Source organism: Alternaria ventricosa (assembly GCF_023758065.1).
Source record: "Alternaria ventricosa strain BMP 2768 chromosome Unknown scaffold_1, whole genome shotgun sequence".
In the NCBI taxonomy this organism is placed as follows: Eukaryota; Fungi; Ascomycota; class Dothideomycetes; order Pleosporales; family Pleosporaceae; genus Alternaria; species Alternaria ventricosa.
In genome coordinates, this window is record NW_026055681.1 from 2,761,550 (window position 1) to 2,781,045 (window position 19,496).

At 52.4% G+C, this 19,496-nt stretch overlaps 6 protein-coding genes across 6 annotated transcripts; 2 read left to right on the forward strand and 4 right to left on the reverse strand.

Annotated features, from left to right (window-relative positions):
- Window positions 1-134: 134 nt before the first annotated feature.
- Window positions 135-1,491, forward strand: J4E93_000954 (uncharacterized protein; the record flags this gene model as incomplete). The annotated part of the gene is made up of 2 exons (XM_049338910.1): window positions 135-257; window positions 307-1,491. 2 exons carry the CDS (start codon window positions 135-137, stop codon window positions 1,489-1,491), a joined length of 1,308 nt encoding a protein of 435 aa, XP_049204795.1.
- Window positions 1,492-1,562: 71 nt separating this feature from the next.
- Window positions 1,563-2,971, reverse strand: OLE1_2 (stearoyl-CoA 9-desaturase; the record flags this gene model as incomplete). Its single annotated transcript, XM_049338911.1, has 2 exons — window positions 1,563-2,134; window positions 2,191-2,971. The coding sequence occupies 2 exons, from the start codon at window positions 2,969-2,971 to the stop codon at window positions 1,563-1,565; spliced, it is 1,353 nt and encodes a 450-aa protein (XP_049204796.1).
- A 923-nt stretch (window positions 2,972-3,894) lies between these two features.
- On the reverse strand, window positions 3,895-4,647 carry J4E93_000956 (uncharacterized protein; the record flags this gene model as incomplete). The annotated part of the gene is made up of 1 exon (XM_049338912.1): window positions 3,895-4,647. One exon carries the CDS (start codon window positions 4,645-4,647, stop codon window positions 3,895-3,897), a length of 753 nt encoding a protein of 250 aa, XP_049204797.1.
- A 1,669-nt stretch (window positions 4,648-6,316) lies between these two features.
- On the forward strand, window positions 6,317-9,533 carry J4E93_000957 (uncharacterized protein; the record flags this gene model as incomplete). The annotated part of the gene is made up of 5 exons (XM_049338913.1): window positions 6,317-6,345; window positions 6,396-6,774; window positions 6,820-7,227; window positions 7,275-7,430; window positions 7,476-9,533. The coding sequence occupies 5 exons, from the start codon at window positions 6,317-6,319 to the stop codon at window positions 9,531-9,533; spliced, it is 3,030 nt and encodes a 1,009-aa protein (XP_049204798.1).
- A 4,511-nt stretch (window positions 9,534-14,044) lies between these two features.
- J4E93_000958 (uncharacterized protein) lies at window positions 14,045-14,806 on the reverse strand (the record flags this gene model as incomplete). The annotated part of the gene is made up of 1 exon (XM_049338914.1): window positions 14,045-14,806. One exon carries the CDS (start codon window positions 14,804-14,806, stop codon window positions 14,045-14,047), a length of 762 nt encoding a protein of 253 aa, XP_049204799.1.
- Window positions 14,807-16,302: 1,496 nt separating this feature from the next.
- J4E93_000959 (uncharacterized protein) lies at window positions 16,303-18,165 on the reverse strand (the record flags this gene model as incomplete). The annotated part of the gene is made up of 1 exon (XM_049338915.1): window positions 16,303-18,165. The coding sequence occupies one exon, from the start codon at window positions 18,163-18,165 to the stop codon at window positions 16,303-16,305; it is 1,863 nt and encodes a 620-aa protein (XP_049204800.1).
- Window positions 18,166-19,496: the final 1,331 nt, after the last annotated feature.

Here is a 19,496-nt window from a genome sequence, read left to right on the forward strand (position 1 = left end):
GGTGTTGCAGGCTTGGTCAAATTCGCTCAGTGCGACAAAAGGCGCATTGGCCACCGAGCAGCCCCGCGTCATATTCAAAAAAGTTAGACCCCGCCAAACAATCAACTGTGGAAATATACACATGAACAACCAGAATGGCGCCCTATGATAGTGATTCCTCGGACGATGGAGGCGACTACACCGAGACGAATGTTCTGCTAGGATATGCAGCGAGGGAAGCAACGGGCGACGCGATTTCCCACATTGGAGGCGCACCGGTACGCATGTCATCAACCACGCCGAGCGTCTTTCTGACGATCATAGTAGAGCTGGATAGATGAGAAGACAGCCCCTTCTGGCGCGTTAGCAAAATGCAAAGTCTGCAATGGCTACCTCAGCCTCCTCCTCGAACTTAACGGCGATCTTCCCGAAAACTTTCCTGGCCACGAGCGGCGACTTTACATCTGGACATGTCGGCGCAAGCCGTGTAGAAGAAAGGAGGGCAGTGTAAGGGGCATACGCGGAGTGCGCATCGCAAAAGGCGCCAACAACAAGGTTAGCGCCCCCAGGGCCGAGAAGAAGGAAGTCAAGGAAGAAGAGAAGCCGCAGCCCAAGATTGGCGAGTCCCTGTTCGGAGTGAAGAACGGGACAGGCGCATCGACATCTGCGAACCCCTTCTCGAACCCGTTTTCGTCCAACCCGAATGGCGCAGCGTCATCAAACCCATTCTCCAAACCAGGTGCCAATCCCTTCGGCGCATCGACTCCCGCGCCCGCGGTGCAAGTGGGCGAGCCTCAAGAGAAGAAAGACGAAGCCTCCACGACCCTCCCCGAGACATTCGCGTCCAAAGTTCGTCTCTCGTCACCACCTCCCTCCGAACAACAACCCCCGCGTCCACATGAGCCATGGCCAGCAGACTCAGCCTTCCCTACGCCATTCCCTCACTACCACCTCGACGCCGAATACGAGACATTAGATGCCCCTTCAACACCCTCGATCCCAGCGAACGTGCGGATGGACACAGATAACGAAGGAAGCGGTAGCGGTGGTGGAAAAGAAGACAAGGAGGTGTTTGAGTCATCCATGGACAGGACGTTCCAGAAGTTTGCAGATCGCATCGGAGAGAATGCAGAGCAGGTGCTACGATATGAGTACAAAGGCAAGCCGCTCCTGTACAGCGACAACGATGCTATCGGCAAGCTTCTGGGTCCACACTCGGAGAATGGCCCTTCCTCGAATGCAAAGGTCAAGACAGCAGGCTCACGGAGTGGGGCTGGGTTCCCTCGCTGTTCGACCTGTGGCGCGGACAGAGTCTTCGAGGTTCAGCTGACCCCACACGCGATCACGGAGTTAGAGGCTGATGAGATGAGCCTCGACGGCATGGAATGGGGCACTATCATTATGGCTGTGTGCAGCAGAGACTGCAAGCCCAACGATGTCCAGGAAGGAGAAGTTGGATATGTGGAGGAATGGGTCGGAGTGCAGTGGGAGGAGGTGCCTTCGGGCAAGTAAGATAAGGATCATATACGGACCCAGAGTTCTGTGTTTGAAATAAACGATTCAATACCCGACCTCATATTTGTTCAGGCTGCTGTGGCTGCCGTAGCTGGCGCAGCTACCCTTGTGATCTGATCACCAGCCCTGACAACACCGAGCCCTTTGGTGTCTCTGGTGTCTTTCTCCGCACCTGTTTTCCAAACCTCAACTTCCTGTCCGCCTCGCAATATGCCAACACGCATTGTCGACAGCAAATTATGTGCCGCGTTCGAATGTTCATATACCCCACCGTTGAACACCGCAGTGGAGTCCTTTCCAACCGCACTTTTAATCAGCGTCTTACCGCCCGGATGATCAGCGATGAACGGCGAAACGTCATGTATCACCCCAGCAATAGCCACCAAAGCAGCACCCTTGGCTGAAGCCTGAGTCTGGAAGTCGTCCCAACTGATCACCGGTAACTGAGCCAGCGGTACACCCCAGTCAAGCATCGACCGCTTCTTGTCGAGAGCCTTTTGTTGCTGCTGGAGTCTACCTTTCTCAATCTCATTCGAGCGGAAAGTCTTCAAGTCGTATGTTAGAGGAAAGACCGGGATCTTCGACATGATCCAGATGAGCCATTTAGTAGGGTCGTATTGGTACCAGGCAATCGCGTTCCCTTTCCAGCATCAGTATTGTCATGGCTCCCATAGTTCAAAAGAAACAGCAACTTACGGTAGTCAGACGGAAACTCATGATGGAAGTTATGATACCCCTCCCCCATCGTCACCAGCGCAGTGAACACATGATCCCTCGGACTCCTCCGATCATCAAACGGCTGCTCGCCAATCCAATGCGCAAGACTATTCACACAAAACGTAGCCTGTTGCACGAAACACGCCCGTATAATACCCGCGTACACCAATCCGCCCCACCAATCGCCCCATCCCAAACCAGCAACCATGGCAGGAAAGATCCAGGCTGTGAACAGGAGCAGTTTGCCGTAATGCTTGTGTTGGAACACGACGATGAGATCGCTATCCAGATCAGAGATGTCCGTTCGTCCTTTAACTTTCGGATCGTTGTTCAACACCATCCATCCGATATGCGAGAAGAGCAGTCCGCGCATAACGGAGTAGGGATCTTTCATCGTATCCGTCCACCGGTGGTGAGCACGGTGATTAGCGCTCCACCACCGTATGCTTCCCTGAATCGCACCTGCTCCTGTGAAGGCGAGGAATAAGCGTAGGGGAAGGCGTGCGGAATAGCATCTGTGGCTCCATAGTCTGTGGTATCCGCCTGTGATACCGAAAGCGGTTGTGGCGTAGTAGACAATACTCCATAGAAAAGTTGGGAGGGTGAGGGGTGTGGAGCGGGCGAGGTAGAGACCGTAGCTTGGGATTAAGATGACGAGGGTTGTGTTGAGCCAGTTTATCTTCTTGTACCAGTTCTTCCAGGTGATGGGTTGGGAGGATATGTGCGGTTCCTTTTCTGGTGGGGTGCTGGTAGCATCCATCATAGCGTCCTGGTAGTTGAATACCCCCACACACACGAAAGCAGGTAAGAAAGTCGAAATTGATGGAGCGTTTCAACTACCTCGAAGTACTATAGCCTCGTATATGTACCTCCACCCACGTTTCCATCCGGAACATACCGAATACACCAGTACCGCACCACCGCCTGTCAGCCTAAAAAAACGCAGGGCCACCTGCGCCTTGCATGCCCAGGTGCTTGCTAGAAGCGTAAACGTGGTTCTAACGTGCTTCTCGCGCCTTTCAGCCCCATCATCGGCAAAAACAAACGTGCGTAACGGCGAGACGGTCGTGCCAAACCCTCCGACCCGGATTCCACGGGCGTCGTGCGCACGTCTGCGTAGTGCGCGTGATTGGTTGGAGGAGGTTGGTGGTGGGTGGTTGATGAAGTTTACAATGCCGGGTTTGGTTTAGTGGCATGCAGGAACCTGGTGGTTCTTCGGTGGTTTGATGACTAACCTGGTTTGGGCGAGGGATGCGAGGTCGGGAGTGGGATGCGAGCGGCTTGGCGGAGACGACAGGACACATTTCGAGGCTTTGGAAGGCGCGATGTTGATGCCTGTTTGGAGCGGGTGTGTAGTTGATATGCTGGATCCTGGGTGTGCTTCCGGGTTATGTGCTATGATGACTCCACTGGATGCACTATTCATTGGGGGTGATGTTCGACGACGTCGCCAGTACGTCTGGCACGCGCTCGAGTGGTTGCGCTTTAGTTCAGTATCTCTTAGACCGCACTTCAATTGTCATAAATTACGGCTAGAATCTCTCTTATAGCCAATGTCTTCAAGAGTACGTAGAGGTCATGATGTGGTTGCTCGAATGACCCAGCCTGTCCCTCACGACCACTCTGGGCGAGATAGATACTACGGCGCCATCTAAGCATCATCTTTCGAGTCAGAAATTCTGCTCAACTGTCCAGCTTCTCAATTCTAGTCTCGTTGTCCTCCTCGTTCTCTGCCTCGTTGTTTGCGTCATCCTGTTCGATATGACCAGCAGCACTCATGAAGGTCCAGATATCTTTGTCACTGCGAGCCTTTGCCCTCTGCAGTAAACGTGCAACAAGATCCTGAACAATACCCGCGGGGTTTTCAGGCAATAGAGACATCATGTCTTTACCCTTGAGAATACACAAGTCGATGAAGCATTTTCGAAGAGCGCAGGCACCATTGGTGTTCGCGTATACACGAACAGTGAGATTGTTTCGAGAGACGTCTGAGACATTCAGGGTACACATGATGATCTCCTGGCGCACGGCTTGAACGAACATGCTGTCTTTGACGAAGTCGCCCACGATGTGCGCGTCGATCAGCCGGATGCAACGAAGTTCATCGTCTCCCTTGTCCGCGTTGTAGGTCGGGATGCCAGATCCGTAGAGCCACTGAATGTATACATCGAAGCCGTTGGCATCAACATGTTCAAGATGCATGGATTCGAAGAACTCTGAAGCGACCCACTCCGCGCGACATGTAGGACAAGTGCTGTTGGTGTCGTGCCATTTGTTCATGCAATCTTGATGAAGGTTGTTTCCGCATGCCTTGCAGTACGTCAAGTTTGCAGTCAAGGTATCGAGATCTTCGTGGCATATGACACATTCGCCTTCAATGTCTTTCCGTGCTCTTTGGAACCGATTCTTGAAGAAGGCTGATCTCTTGCAAAGCATATCTTCGTGAACCGAGAACGTACGACGCGGTGAGCCCACGTATAAGCGAAGAAATCTCTGACCGAATCTTGGTAATGTGTTAACTGATGCCGCCAGTATATGAATTCAGGCTAGTTACGAGAGTGGGTGGTGCTTCTTCGCCTTTTTGGCAGCGCCGCGAGCTTTAGTGACGGTCATCGGGTACCTAGGTACTGCGTCGGAAGCCGCTTTGGTGTGTCGTGAGGTAGTGTTTGATGGAGAGAGCAACCCAAAGCCGTGAGCAGAAGTAGCCAGCGTGCGCTAGTCGATTGGACGCTCGAGATTTCATGGTGATCCGGTGAAAGTGAAGACGACGACACGCCGGGAGCGGTGCTAGGAACGGCGGGGTGAAGTCTTGCCTGCGGCATTGGTGAATAACCCGTTACGGTTCAGGGTCCAAGAGACATGACAGCGTTTGCGCATATCCTCAAATATCTGAAGAGCTCAAGCGCGCCTCAGATGTGCATATGACAGCGGCCACGCTCCCCCTCTGCAGGTCGTTATATCTCTTTTTGTTCAATGAAAATTGTGTGAGTATGCGTCCAGTATATGGTACCTGCCACATCAGGTTGATACAACTCTGGAAATATTGTATAGTAGTGATGTCGCTGGCGAGCGTTTGAGATACTCCCACCCATCGATACATGATGTCGATCATCGGCGCGCAGGAAAGCTAGACCCTCTCTAAGCTGAAGTTTGGACAGATCGTGTATTCACACCGGAGGCCTGGAGGTGGAAGCCTTTGAATCCACGGCGCTTTTGCGGACATCAGGCTGGCAGTAACGGTCTTCGGCCAATTCTTGCCGACAGCTTGGATTTTGCTGCATTACCACGAAAGAAGCTCCTTCGTCTCTGGGCCTGTTAGTCTTGAAGTCATTACAATGCGAAAACGTCAAAGTGGACACCATCATGACTGTATTCGTATACCAATACGAGCATGACATGCTGACAGCCGCGTGTGCTTGGCGCCACCACAAAGTGAGGCGCATGCATGTTCCCGCGTCTGAAGACATGTAGGTACCCCACCATTCGCTCGCAAGAAAAGCTGTTTCGATAGTAGCTTAGCGCCAGGGCTGATGACGACTGCTGTCTCATAGCGAACTCGGTGTCGCAGTGGCAAACATCATGGTGAAGAATTGAAGAAGAGTTGATACCGCTAAGGGTGACCAAGAGCGGCGATCTCAAGTTGCGCACGTCTCACAGCGGGGCGAAGCAGTGCAAGACCTGCCGTGATAGCCGTCTCGTGTGCGTGATGTAATTGCGGACGGTTCCTGGAGATGGCGTCCCAGGGTCCGATCGGCGACTGCAGGGTGCCTTCACCCATCGAATGCGATGTCGACGCAGCGAGTGGCAGTGGACGAAACATGGGATGCGTCGTAGAAGTGCGTATTTGCGTATAGCAGAAGCGCTAATAGAGGTTCGACTCGGGGTGGGCACGGACTTCTCCACCTCCCGTTAGTGTGAGGGTCTCTAGCACAGCCCGGTGGTATGGCTGCAGGTGCCGGGCAGCCGTGCTCCAAGTGACGCGGGCCTCAGTACAATCACTTGCTCACGTCGCCCAATTCACCATCGGGCCATGTTGAGCGCTGCCTGTCGCGACTACTTGTTCCCCCCACCGCTGTAAAGAAAAGCCACGAAGAATGCGGCGGTCATGGACAGGAAGGCCCTCTTCTTCCCGTGGTAAGCACAGTCCTAGGCTACCAGCAGCACACCAGCTGACAAGACAATAGCGGCCTCGTCTTAGCATCCGGGTACCTGAGCACTCCAACCCCCGTCGACTACTCCTTCGCCTTCGACAAGCCGCTGCACACCGTCGCCATCGTCCTGCTGCTGACTGGCCTCGCCGTGGTCGCAATTGAAGCCTGGTCGTCGCGCAGTGCACAGCCGCAACCGCATACAAGATATATCGCCATTGCCCTGAACCAGGTGCAGAGCAGACCGGCAGCCGAAGAGATATGGACCGAGGCAGGCCAGCCAGGCCGACGGAGAGGATGGAGCGTCCGGGCTGTCGGCGCGCTGTTGGCCGTCCTGCTGTTCGCGATATGCGGGCGCATAGCCATCTTCTACCGCGTCACCAAGGACGTTGAGTGCAGCGGCCCCTCTGCATTGGTGCGCAAACCTCTCCTATGTTGCCAACCGTACTGACCGATATAGTCATTCCTTCCCCTCGTCGCTGCCCTCTACCACAGTATTCGGCACCCCAGTCAGCGACAATACCCCGCCTGGAGTGCCGACACGCGCCCGCGTACCCAGCTCGACTGCGTCTACAGCTTCATCTTCGACGGCTCCACGCGATACATCATTCCCTCTTTCCTGCTCTCCGTCAGCAGCTTCCTTGTCATCATCAAGTCCAGCTCGCTGCGCTCCAACTACATCTGTCCCGTCGCAGACTCGACTGCAACCGCCATTCCTTTCCTTCAGTTCCTCGGCTTCTTGCTGGACTGCGTCATCGTCCAGATAGCATACCGTCTGATTGACGATGACATCTCTGAGGCGGACAACTGGACAATCCATCTTCCAGATGGCACCTCGAATCACCTCCTTGTCGGCTTGACACTTACTGTAGGTCAATCGCCTTCAAGCACCATTACACATCTGACCCTAAACAGGCATCTTCTTTGGTCCTTCTCGTCGCCGGCATCATCATATACCCCGCAATGCCTGAGCATCGCGAGTGGATGCTCTCCTTTCCGTCTGAATATCTCCTTGGTCTTTTGCGTTTATCGTTGATGATACCCTTTATGACATTATGTTTCCTCAAATCGGTACGTTACTACATCCCATCTGGTACTCTGTCGCTGACCTCCTAGGCTCGATTGTATGGCGTTATGAGCGCTTTGCTCCTTGGTGCATTTTCCTCTGCATACATTGGCGTTCTCCGTGCTCTGGGCACCGGCGTGTCCTATTCGTTCCCACCAAAATCCACCGTCGGACTTGTTTTGTGTTTGACTCTGCTCACCATTGCGCTCATCCTCTACCTCGTCACAGACACTAGCATCGAAACCCGCATACGATCGAAAGTACCCATCCGCCTGGGCAGGAACCAGTCGGCTGGATTCATCGTGCTTCTTATCGCCTTCTCCATTGGTGTTATCTTATATCGTCGGCACGGTCCCGTTCTCGAACATCCCATCACTACCCTGATCGATATCGCGACAGTCCAGCACGACCGGTGGGCATCACAAGCCTACCGGAGCAAATCCCTCTCTGAGGCCGTTGTGCACTATCGGAAACGCTACAACCGCGATCCTCCGCCGAATTTCGACCAGTGGTACCACTTCGCCATTAGCCGGAACTCCATTATAATCGATGACTACGACAACATCGAACAAGACTTGGCACCCTTCTCGTCCTTCAATGCTGATGATCTTCGCTTACGTACTGCCACTGTCTTGGCTACGCATGAGGGGGTCGGTGGGTTACGCATAAGAAACGGGAAGGTGGAGGTCTTCAACAACGTCCCCGGTACGCATCGTTGGATGATGGATGGCGCGGCGGCCATGATCCAGCAATTCTCCGAATCGCTTCCAGACATGGATCTTGCCCTGAACCTGAATGATGAGAGTCGCGTGGCTGCACCGTACGAGCGGCTGCGAGATGCGCTTGACAAACCACAGCAGTACCCCTCCCCTGATTCGTCTCGCCCAGGAAAAGACTTCAGCGCCGACCGCGCAGAAAAATGGCTGGACGTGGACCGCGTACGAACGGACCCGCATTTCTTCGTCGACGCTCGCATCAAGCATTCGTATGAGACTTTCGGTTCTGTCGCATGCCCACCTGACTCGCGCGCACGAAAAGAACGGCATTGGCAGACGAGATCCTTCTGTCACACTTGTACCCAAGGCCATTCCATGGGCGCATTCGTGGCTAATTGGACTCTGTCATCTGAACCGTGCCATCAACCAGATATCGCCAATCTACATGGCATGCATCTCAGTCCTGCTAGCCTCATGGGTACTCATGATATGGTTCCAGTCTTCAGCCAGAGTCGTGCTCCCGGTTTCGTCGACATCAGATACCCATCACCGTGGAATTACTTGGGCAAAAGCAAGTATGGATTCGATGAAAAGTTCCCTGATCCTCACTTCCAAGACAAAGCGGATGTCCTCTTCTGGCGCGGGACGACTACGGAAGGTGTGACTACCCATGGCACTTGGAAGGGCATGCTCCGTCAACGAATCGTACATCTCCTGAACAACGAAACATCCCGTCAACCGATCCTTCTCCCGAAACCCGATCATAGTGGCCACCTGGAGTACATGCTGAAGCGCACTAATGACATCAAGAGGCTTCTCGAGACAAAGACTGATGTCCGCCTAGTGGGTCCGATAGCGCGCTGTGCAGGCCAAGATTGCATCGACCAGACACGCGAGTTCGGTTTCGGCGATCCTATCGACTTCAAACAGCATTGGCGCTACCGCTACCTCTTCGACGCGGATGGCGCCGGCTTTTCTGGCCGTTTCCTCCCTTTCTTACAGTCCAACTCCGTGGTCTTCAAAGCTGCCCTATTTCGTGAATGGTACGAAGGCCGCCTCACTGCCTGGAAACATTTCGTTCCTGTGGATCTTCGCTTACACGATCTCTTTTCCTCGCTCGCCTACTTCGGTGGGTACGGTGTCGAGGCGAGGAACAAGCGCATGATGGAGGGTCATATCAAGGCTGCAGAAAAGATCGCACGAGATGGCAAGGTATGGACGGAGAAGGTGCTGAGGAAGGAGGACATGGAGGTCTACATGTTCAGGCTGTTGCTTGAGTGGGGAAGGCTGACGGATGACGCGAGGACGGAAGTGGGCTTTCGCATGGAGAAAGGGAAGTCAAAGGCTCGTGAGAGGACGAGCAGTGTTGAGCGAGAGGTGGAGGAGCTGTGATATTGTATTGGTGCAAGGCGTTTAGACCATGGCGTTTTGGTAGGATAGCATTGCATGGCGCATACTCCCATCGGAGCACAATTACCGTTTTTCTGTGTCATTGGCGAGTTGACTATGCAATTTTTGCGATGTGCTGGCGATGGTGATGATGATCATCATCATCATCACAATCTCTCTGCTAACCAGGCGGAGCTGTGCGTCTCGACGATCACCCGAAAAGCGGTCTATATAAAGTCGTCCTTCGGCGTCTACACGACTTCCTTCCTTATCACTCACTTTCTTCTCGAAGTGTCCAAAAGTTCCAGACAGTCATTCCATGTGTTGAGTTTCCTTCAAAAAAGACAAGAGGAAAAAGACGATATGCGCGGACTGTGCGACTGTGTCTTCGCAAAACGACTTAACAAAAACATCGATGTTTTCCCACGATGATCTGTTCGGAGTCTCATGCCCCAACGCACCAAAAAAGCGATCCACATTTATGATGTCTGCGAGCTGCGGTCTTCGGTCTCCCCGAAAGATTTTGGCAATGAAAAATGAGGATGACGTCGCCATGGCTCAGTAGGAGCGTACAAAAAGAACATAATATACTATCATGCCTCTCTCGTTCTGCATCCATCTTTTGCGCATGCGACTATCAAAACATTAGAGGCGGGCAGACATGGTGCAAAGAAGAGCGACCCTTCACAAAACAAAAGAACGGCTAATCGACTACATGTGTTCTGCTCCTCGCTCGCAGCTTTCCCAAAAGACTACCTACGTCTGCGATGTGCTGGCTCTGTCTTCTGCTTCCTCGGCCTTTTTTTCAAAACAGACCATATTTTCAAAAAGTTCAAGCAACTGTTGCATGTCGGTGTGTGCTTCCGCTGGGCTTGATGCTCACCATTAGGACATAGTATGCCTTGGCTAAGGGTGTATATAAACCTCCCGCTGGACACGGAAATGCTCTTTTATATCCCACACTTCTCAGAGAGTTTATCAAAAGTGGAAAGAGGCAGTGCATGTCATCCTGCGGCGTGTTCTGACTTCACAAGACACTATCTCCAAATTGATCAACAAAGAAACCATGTGTGCTGTTCCTCCCCTTTTCTTCAAAAATTCGAATGCGCTGCCAACATGTTCTGTGCGTCCAAGAACAGCCCACTGGCTGCGAAACAGATAAAGTACTACTCCTTTACTCCCACGCTTCCCTCCTCGACAACTTCCGTTCTGTATTACCAAAACTGTGAACGATATGAGCAATGGCTCCTTCTCCCTCTTTTTCCAGAATTGCACTCAACCCAAATATGTGCTCTTGCTTGGGCTTGTGGAGATTCCAGACCACCGCGAGCGCTGTATATATCTTGAGCATCACCTTCCGAAAACAAAAGATATCCTATACAAAAACATGGAGACGTAGGGAGGTTTGGGTACATTCTATCCAAAACCTGGCTGGAACGACGTATGACTGAGACGTCTGTGCTTCGTGTTGTATATAAAGCGGCCTGTCCTTCATTCCACTCAAGATCTCAAGATAACCTGAGATCTTTACCAGCTTTCCAAAACGACCTGTACACGGAGCTATGTGTCGGCCTTCCTTTCCAACGAAATTGCAAGAAAGCGTCCACATGCGGTGGGCTGCTTATGAATACTATTCCAATTTACTTTCTCGTTGGGTTTGCGCTCCCAAAACAATAGCAGTCAATAACCATGTCTGTTTCTCTCAAGCGGGTTTGGTCCGCGGCACTCGCGTACCAGTACCCAGACAGCTCTACACTCATGTTTGTTGTGCATCATGTCATTTCTATGAGCTAACAAAAGCATGATGCTGTTCACCGAAGCTATGTTATCGACGTTTTCTTGCACTTGCAAATAGAGAAACTGGAGTTCGTAGGGTTATGTTTGTTCCGTGAACACCTGCACCTAATTGCGGGCATAGGTATTCAACAGCCTTGACTGCGAAACCGAACATACACAGCTTAGGCCACACAATGTTTCATGCCTACCTGGCGCAGATTAATCGCGGAGCTAAGAAAACGAGGGGGTCTACGAATTTTTGGACGAGTGGATGCTTGCGTGCAGCTACGTAGCTCTGCACTGCCCCACTGGCGGGCTATGTCGTTCACCTTGCCTAGGCTCCAGCGTCCTACATATAGTCCTCGTTCACCCACACTCCACAATCCATGATCGCGCAAACTTTTTCGCTTGGTGTATTTGCATCTACCCAGCGCTGAGCTGTTCAACGATGGAAAATCATGACCAATCAAGCTCCGATGACGTATCGCAGCCGCAGCCTCCAGACAAGACATTCGTATACGCTCCCCTCGATCATCGCAAAGCATCGATCCGCCTGATCCGCGTTCTTGCAACAAGAACTCTCGAAGGTTATATCCAGTGCGAGATTCGTCACGCGTCCATCGACGACTCGTATGTCTGTCTCTCATATGTCTGGGGGAAACCAGGGGATGAACACTCTATCTTGGTCAACGGCAGTATTACGAGAGTACGATGCAATCTTCACGGCTTCCTCGAGACTGCTACACGGAAAGATCGACTTCGAGGAGAATGGTTGTGGATTGATGCCCTGTGCATTGATCAAACCAACGTTGGGGAGCGGAATCACCAAGTACAGCAGATGGGCCTGATATTCTCCAGCGCTAAGGAAGTCTTGTCCTGGCTTGGGGATAGTGCCGAGATTGCTGCCTATATTCAATGGATCGAGAGCAAGCATAGAGAGAAAAACGCTACCTCAGTTGCAGACAATTGCCCTCATTTTGGTATGGTGGAGCGGAAAGGCCGGTCTCAATTTCGCTATTTGGAATACTGGACTCGCGCTTGGATCACCCAAGAAGTAGCACTCGCGAAACGAGTCATGCTATGTTCTGGAGATGCAGAATGGAATTTCGCGTCACTACCTCAACATGAAAATTACCCCGTAACGATTACTAGATTGCTATCTTCAGCACCAGGGCAACTACATGGTCGAAGTATCATTTTTCTGATCCGGCAATTTGCATTCAAGCGATGCCAACTACGCCGGGACATCCTTTACTCGTTGCTCGCTGTTAGCGGAGATGGATCAGACCTTCAGGTCGATTACAACACTACTCTGAGTACGCTTGAGTCCGACGTTCTCAGATCATGCAAGCAATCTTTCTGTTTGTGTTCTGTTCACATCGTTGGCAGCATACTTGAGGCTGATTCGTATACCGCCTTTGACTCCTGGGAATCTGATATGAACTCTCCAATGTGGTCTGTCCCAACATCGGTCAAGTGTAAAGCCCCGCACCTCATAGTTGAGGACGCACCACCGGAAGAAGCATCAGCGTCATCGTCACATTCTCCCCCTACCTTGGTCAAGTACGAGACAGAACTGGCAGGCTACAGTGACATCTACCGGTGTTGTGAGACAGTTTCAACGCCTCTCGCGTACCTGAGGTTACCTTTTCTTCGTGGTACGATTTCATCGGACGATTACGAATCGGAATATTACAAACCAGACGCGTTATGCTTCGCTCGGCGGCCCCCGTGGAGAGATTACATATCCCTGTTTATCGCTCCCAGCCAAATCTGCAAGTCTATGAACGGTCCTGACTTTGAGATTATGTTCAGCAAACATAGGATCAAGCCAACATCCGTATGCTGCTGCGAACCATTAGTGAGGCTCAATGATTGCCTTCTGATAGTTTCCGAAGACACCTGCACAGTATTCTTCACGCTGAACGATCTACGCACGATCGCGTTTAGGTACGGCTCCAGGGCAAGTGAGGCAATGTACCCTTGCGATCGTAGCAACTTTCAGAGGACAGAGTCGGCTGCGAGTGCTAATACACCTGTGCTGATACTGTGCTCTGGCACCCTTCCAACGTCGCAGTATCGTTTGACTTGTGAGCATACCAATAAATCACTTGATGAAAATTCCCTGATAACCTGTTCCAGATCACGGTCTTATTGCACCATCTTGTCACTGCCATGCCAGGGATTATAGAGACAGGGTTGATTCTAGGACACTGTTACACTACCATGATGGTTCGTGTCGGGGTGGGCCGAAAACCGAAAATTTTGATATGTCGGCTAAGTGGCGGCGCGATAAGACTGCGTGCCCGTACCATCGATATGAATGTGCCAGAGATAGCACATGCTACTCATCGATATGACTGTGCCAGGGATAGCACTTGAGACTCAATACGCTATTCACATCTGCACTGCCCTACAATTCCAATTTAACCTATCTAATCGCGAGCAGGCTGCGGGGCCCTGCACCTTATACTTGTTTATGTACACATATGCCATTACTTGCAACACTAAATAGATAAATACAGAATAAGGGGTGTAGATAACCCTTACCTCCTCCTAAATTTATGATGTGGACCTAATATACGATCCAGCTACGTTCATTGATCACAGCCACGACTCTCAAGACTGAAGCAACACAGGATAGGAACATGTATTCATCAGCAAAGACCAACGGACTCTGAATTACAGACCAATTGTTTCTGCTAGCAACCTTTGATGACCATGTAGCCACATTGCCATCACCAGGGCAGCGTAGTCCCATCCCAATTCTGGAACGTTCCCGAAATCGACCTCTCCGCCTTATCCAGCGTGCTCAAAACCCCGCCCACACTTTGCTCAGCAGTAATAGCACCCGCAGCCTTCAGCGCCTCAGGCGAACCCATGGTGTTCCCCATATCTGTCACCACCAAACCAGGATGCGTGACGTACGATGTGAGCCACGGCTCTTCGAAATGCATCCTGTTCACAGCCCAGTTCAGTGCGGCCTTGCTAGAGCCATACGGGCTGAAGACCTCTGGAAAGCCAGCAAGACCTGCCTGGGCGCCCATGCTGCCGATGACCGTGGAGATGGCAAGGAAGATGGGGTTGCCGGACTTGCTGGCTTGGAGCAGCGGCTTGACGGCCTGGAAGAGGAGGATGGGGCCGATGGTGTTGACAGCGAAGTGGTCGCGGAGTGCGTCGGCGGATGTGTTGACGATAGTGGTTCCCGAGTGCGCGATTCCGGCGTTGGCAATCACGATGTCGAGAGAGGTGATGCCGTGCTCGGATTTGAGCTGAGCGACAGCATTCTTGGGGTCTGCTTCGGCGGATGAGTCGAGCTTGACGATGACGAGTTTAGAACCCGAGGCCTTGGACAAAGACTCCAGTGTTGGGGTAGACTTGGCGACATCTCGGACTGCGGCGATCACAGTTGTGTTTGGACGTTGAAGCAGGCTTTGGGTGAAGCCTTTGCCGATGCCGCGGTTGGCTCCGGTGATCAGATAGGTAATGGATGAAGACATGATTCGTTCTGGTCTGGCTACCTAGGTATGATGATGTCGGATATAAAGGAATTGGTGTAGAGTTGTAAAGCTTCGATACTCACGACACACCTCTTCCTTATGTATGCTCCGATCTGAAATCGAAGAGATGGTAAAACCCGAGGCCGAGCATCATTAACAATCTTTTGTGGGTTTCTTCAGCGCTGGTGCTTGAGAGCAAGACTAACACGAATGACGCAATGTAGCTAGAAGGAGAGTTTGTTCATCCGGTACTGATAGTTGCCTAGGTACAGACGCGTTCTGGTGAAACACCCCAGGCTGGTCACTCTATGTAAGCATGCCGCGGTAGGTGATTAGTGAACATTTAGATCTCTGGTAGCCCCGGGGCCGGGCCAATGTTTAGTCCGCATCCTAGATGAGCTAGTCTACCACCTGACATCCTTTGAAATACGCTGTGTGGGACCTTTCCGATACTGGTAGAGGGCTATACCAGACTTGGACACCTTCTTGATGATACCCACCGGCTTGTATATTCGTCTTAACGCTGTGTTGTTCTAGCCATCTCTACCTCTCGATTATACGTCTTGACATCTGTTGGCATGAGGAGTACAAGATACTAAGAGGATCAACATTGCATAATAGTGCATATGGTAAGGCAAAGGCGAACCTTGCGGTCAATCCTGCGCGAACCAGCCCTGGAGGCGTTGTTTCTACCTAGGTATTTTTCAGCAGTATTCGGGGTTACGTCGACCTGCTGATGCTGCACATGATGCAACCCTGGACACTGTCGCGCACGCAATATCAATGCTTCATGGCGGGGGTTACTCTGCAGCTATGTTACTTCCCGAGGTCTGCGGTCGTGATGAGATGATTACCTATCTAGATGCGCTAGCAGCTGTGGGTGCCGAGGTTGCCGAATTGAGGTCCGGCCAACTCGAAGTAGTCCATGGTGATTTTAGAAACGCCTTGCTTATATCACTTTGCTTTGTTAACTAGTCATCGACACACATACAACTGATAGACTGCTCTTGCCGCTTATCGATGCGTCGCGGGAACTGCTTGACGTATGCTGCTTCCTCGGACAAACCCGTCATGCCCGCACCTGCCACTAGCCGGGAATAAGTATACACTACACCACGGATTATTCGCAGATGTTTTCATCCTAGAGTCGCTCGAATTGCGAACGAAGATTCGGACGCAGCAATGATGGACGAGGCTGATGGGGAAATGGGCAAGCAGGCCCTATCTAAGACGCCTCAGGCTACACCGAGCATCTTACACAAAACTCACAATCTAGTCACAGTTTTTGGACGCTGAAAGGTCTGCTTACATGCCGCGGAACCCGCAACTTCATTAACATTCGCAAAAGACGATGAGTCGTCAATAGATAAGAGAAACGATGTTCGACAGAGACTTGATAATTCATTCGCGTATCAACGACCCTCTACCGACGGTACGAACGCGAGCGGCCAATTTGGATATAACAAAGACTGTACAGAGAAAAGAAAGTCCCACATCTAAACACGACAAAGCTTGCCGTTCTCATTCGGTAGACCATCCACGCTTTCTACCCTCCACCTCTCGCTACCAACGCCGGTAGTCGCAAAGAAAACATCCTGAGGGTCAAGCTTCTTCTTCAATTCCAACAACTTAGGGTAGTTGTCACCAAAGAACGCATTGCCGAAATCAGGCTCAAGACGGTCAGCTTCAGCGAGGTAGGATCCAGCACCAGGGCTAATGTCTCTCCAGGCCTGCATGTCGCCTGCCTGGAACTCCTTGCGGATCTTCAGGATCTCCTCGGCGGTACTGTTGATGGGCCAGCGTACGGACTGCATGCTGAAGGAGACCAACGGGCGCCAATGAGTGTTCACGGCGTTGTCGGTGTTGTATGGGTCCTTGGCTTGCATGTTGAAGTGGACTTGTACGCGGTTCTTCTCGCTCGATCGGCGGATGTTCTCGTATACTTCTTGACGCTTCTCGGCTGTCTCGAAGTTGGCGCGAGGGAAGAGGCGCGATGCGGTTGCTACATTGGGCTTCTGAACAGCTTCGAGAGGGAAGGATGAACGCCACGCGTCGTAGTAGTTGTCGAAGTGAGTGATGTTGGGGTCGTACTTGACACCCAAGTCATCGAGCTTGTTGAACCAGGGCTGGAGGAGTGCGGTGGCTTGCTCTACATTCTTGCCCGGCGCGAAGAAGGGCGAGAAAGCGAACGCAAAGGTGCCGTTGGAGGGGATCAGAGTCCAGTATGTGTATGTACCGGCATCGGCGTTGTCGATCCACAGGTCGACGTATGAGCGGATGGCAGCCCAGAACGTCTCGTTGCCTGTGTCCTTGGAGTTGAAGCCAAAGCGGGAGGCTGTGACTTCGAGGTCGGGGTGGGCCTTGACAGTTACGGAGGTGACAACGCCAAAGGTACTGCCTCCACCGCCGCGCAGGGCCCAGAAGAGATCGGTGTTGGAGGTAGAGTTTGCAACGACGAACTCGCCATCAGCCCTAACGACCTCCATGGAGAGCACGCTGTCAGCTCCAGTGCCGTACAATCCGGTCAATGGAGAGTGACCGCCTCCTTGAATGTATCCTCCCATGACTCCGACCGTCTCGCCTTCGCCACCAACGACGATTCTGCCCTTCTCAGCGGCAGCCTTGTAGATCTCGAAAGCCTGCACGCCAACACCGCTCTTGAACGCAGGGCCGGTATAGTTGAGCTTCTCATCGACGTACTCTTCGATGTACTCGATGTCCTTCATGTTGTGCGTCCAGATGCTGAGAGCATCCTTGCCACCACTCTTGCCGAGGAAGTCGTGGCCAGTGTTCTTGATGACAAGTCTGACACCCGAGTTACGAGCGAAGTTGACGGCAAGTTGGACGTGCTTGGGCTCAGTCGCGTTGACAACGTACATGGGGAAGCCTCCGCGAGTGCAGCCATGCGAGTCGTAGAGAACCGGTGGGGCACACGTCAGGCCTTGAGCGACTGGGGACATCATTTCGATAGGGTCGATCATATGGATATATGACTTCTGCCATGCTGCCACAGTGTACTCGGAGCATTTTGCAGCGTTGTAGTCTTCGCCAGGGTAGCACACTGCTGCCAATGGAGTAGGTGCACTGATGACGCGGTCACCAGTGAGTTTGCTGAGCTGGGACCAGGCTTCATCGGAAGGCCATTGAGGGTCATCGGGGTAGACTTTGCATCTTGAAGAGTTCGTTGGTGTTGTAGCGTCGAGCGAGCCGGGGAGGAAGAGGGACCTGACTGCTGAAGTGACGCCTTGGAGGTCTACATCTACGTTGAGAGTGTTGGTTCCAGCCTTGACCGATAGGACGGGTGATGCCGTGGTCGATGTCGCAGCCAAAACAGCGAGCCACACAGCGATGGAAGTCATTTTGAATAGTTCGTCGGTGTAAAACGACGACTCAGTGTTTCACCGAGTGTACCAGTCTTTGGCAATTGATCGTCTCCCGTCGAACGGCTGCAGATCTACATGTCTGTCAGAAAGTTTCTTTTTGCCATTGACGGCCGTTACTCACTGTACCTTTCCCCTGGGGCTTGCGGCTGGTCTGCGGATGACGGACCGTTGCGCACTGAGACGAGAAACAAGGCGATAGTCATGATGGTCATCTTACGGACTGACTCGATATAGGAGGCGTCGTCCAATAACCTGAGCTTGGCAGGATGTAGGCTAATGTTCTTTGCCCAGAGTGTGACCGCTGATCTTGGCTAGAAAGATTGTTGACAGCTGAGATAACCGGGGGCGACGACATGGTATTCAAGTAATCACGGCATCGCAACCTATCCAGGCAATTCCTGAGTGTCCATGTATGCAGTTGTTGCGTGGTACGGCGTATCTCACATGCATATCTCCATATACTGGACCTATCGCAGGGAGCGATCAGCAATAGCAATGCGAATTCTGCACTCGTGAGGCAGTCCCTGGAATATCGACTGCGCCCACGTGCGCTCGAATATGTCGTTGGGACTAGTCTCAGGCACATCGTTACTCGAGTCGTGAGGCTTGCCGTCCAGGGTCTGCCTGGTTGGTGCCGGCGTAGCTGCCGGTAGTGTAAAGTCTGAGAGTCATGTACGCACGCAAGCGCGAGGCTGCCGCGATTGCCTGACAACGGACCTGCAGCAGTGGACCTTACAAGCCGTTCTAAAACACGCGTTCATGATAACGGTTTGGAATGGTCTTGATTAATTATTCTTGGTCTTCAATTGCAATTCAGCGCATCGGGGTGGCTACGCGTTTCGTAGGAGCCGCGTCAGACGGGTCGGACAATAAACTAGTCCCGCGGGATCGTCTCCGTTAGCCACATGGCCGACGACCTCCAAGCCTTCAACGCCATAATCCTGCAGATCGGCATACTTCCTTCCCTTAATCGCAAGCGCCTCAAAACATTGATTTGCTCACTTCGCAATCGCAATCACAAAGCCTGGTGCCAGTGGCTATTGTCCATGGTGGCGTCCAGACCATCGACCAGCCAACATCTGGGCGGACAGGCCTCCAGCCGGAAGATTGCGACCGTGTTCAGGGCTGCCCTTGACATGTCAGCCCAAATTCGGACCGTGAGAAACCGATTTGGACTTCGTGAGACGCTCTAGTCCTCTTTCTGGTCAAGCGAGAGGGGAAGACACGAGCGGGAGTCGACTACTGTTGCCGCGGCTCTGGTGTGCATAATGGACCGCCTCGCTTTGAACGACGCCTCTGGTTCCTGG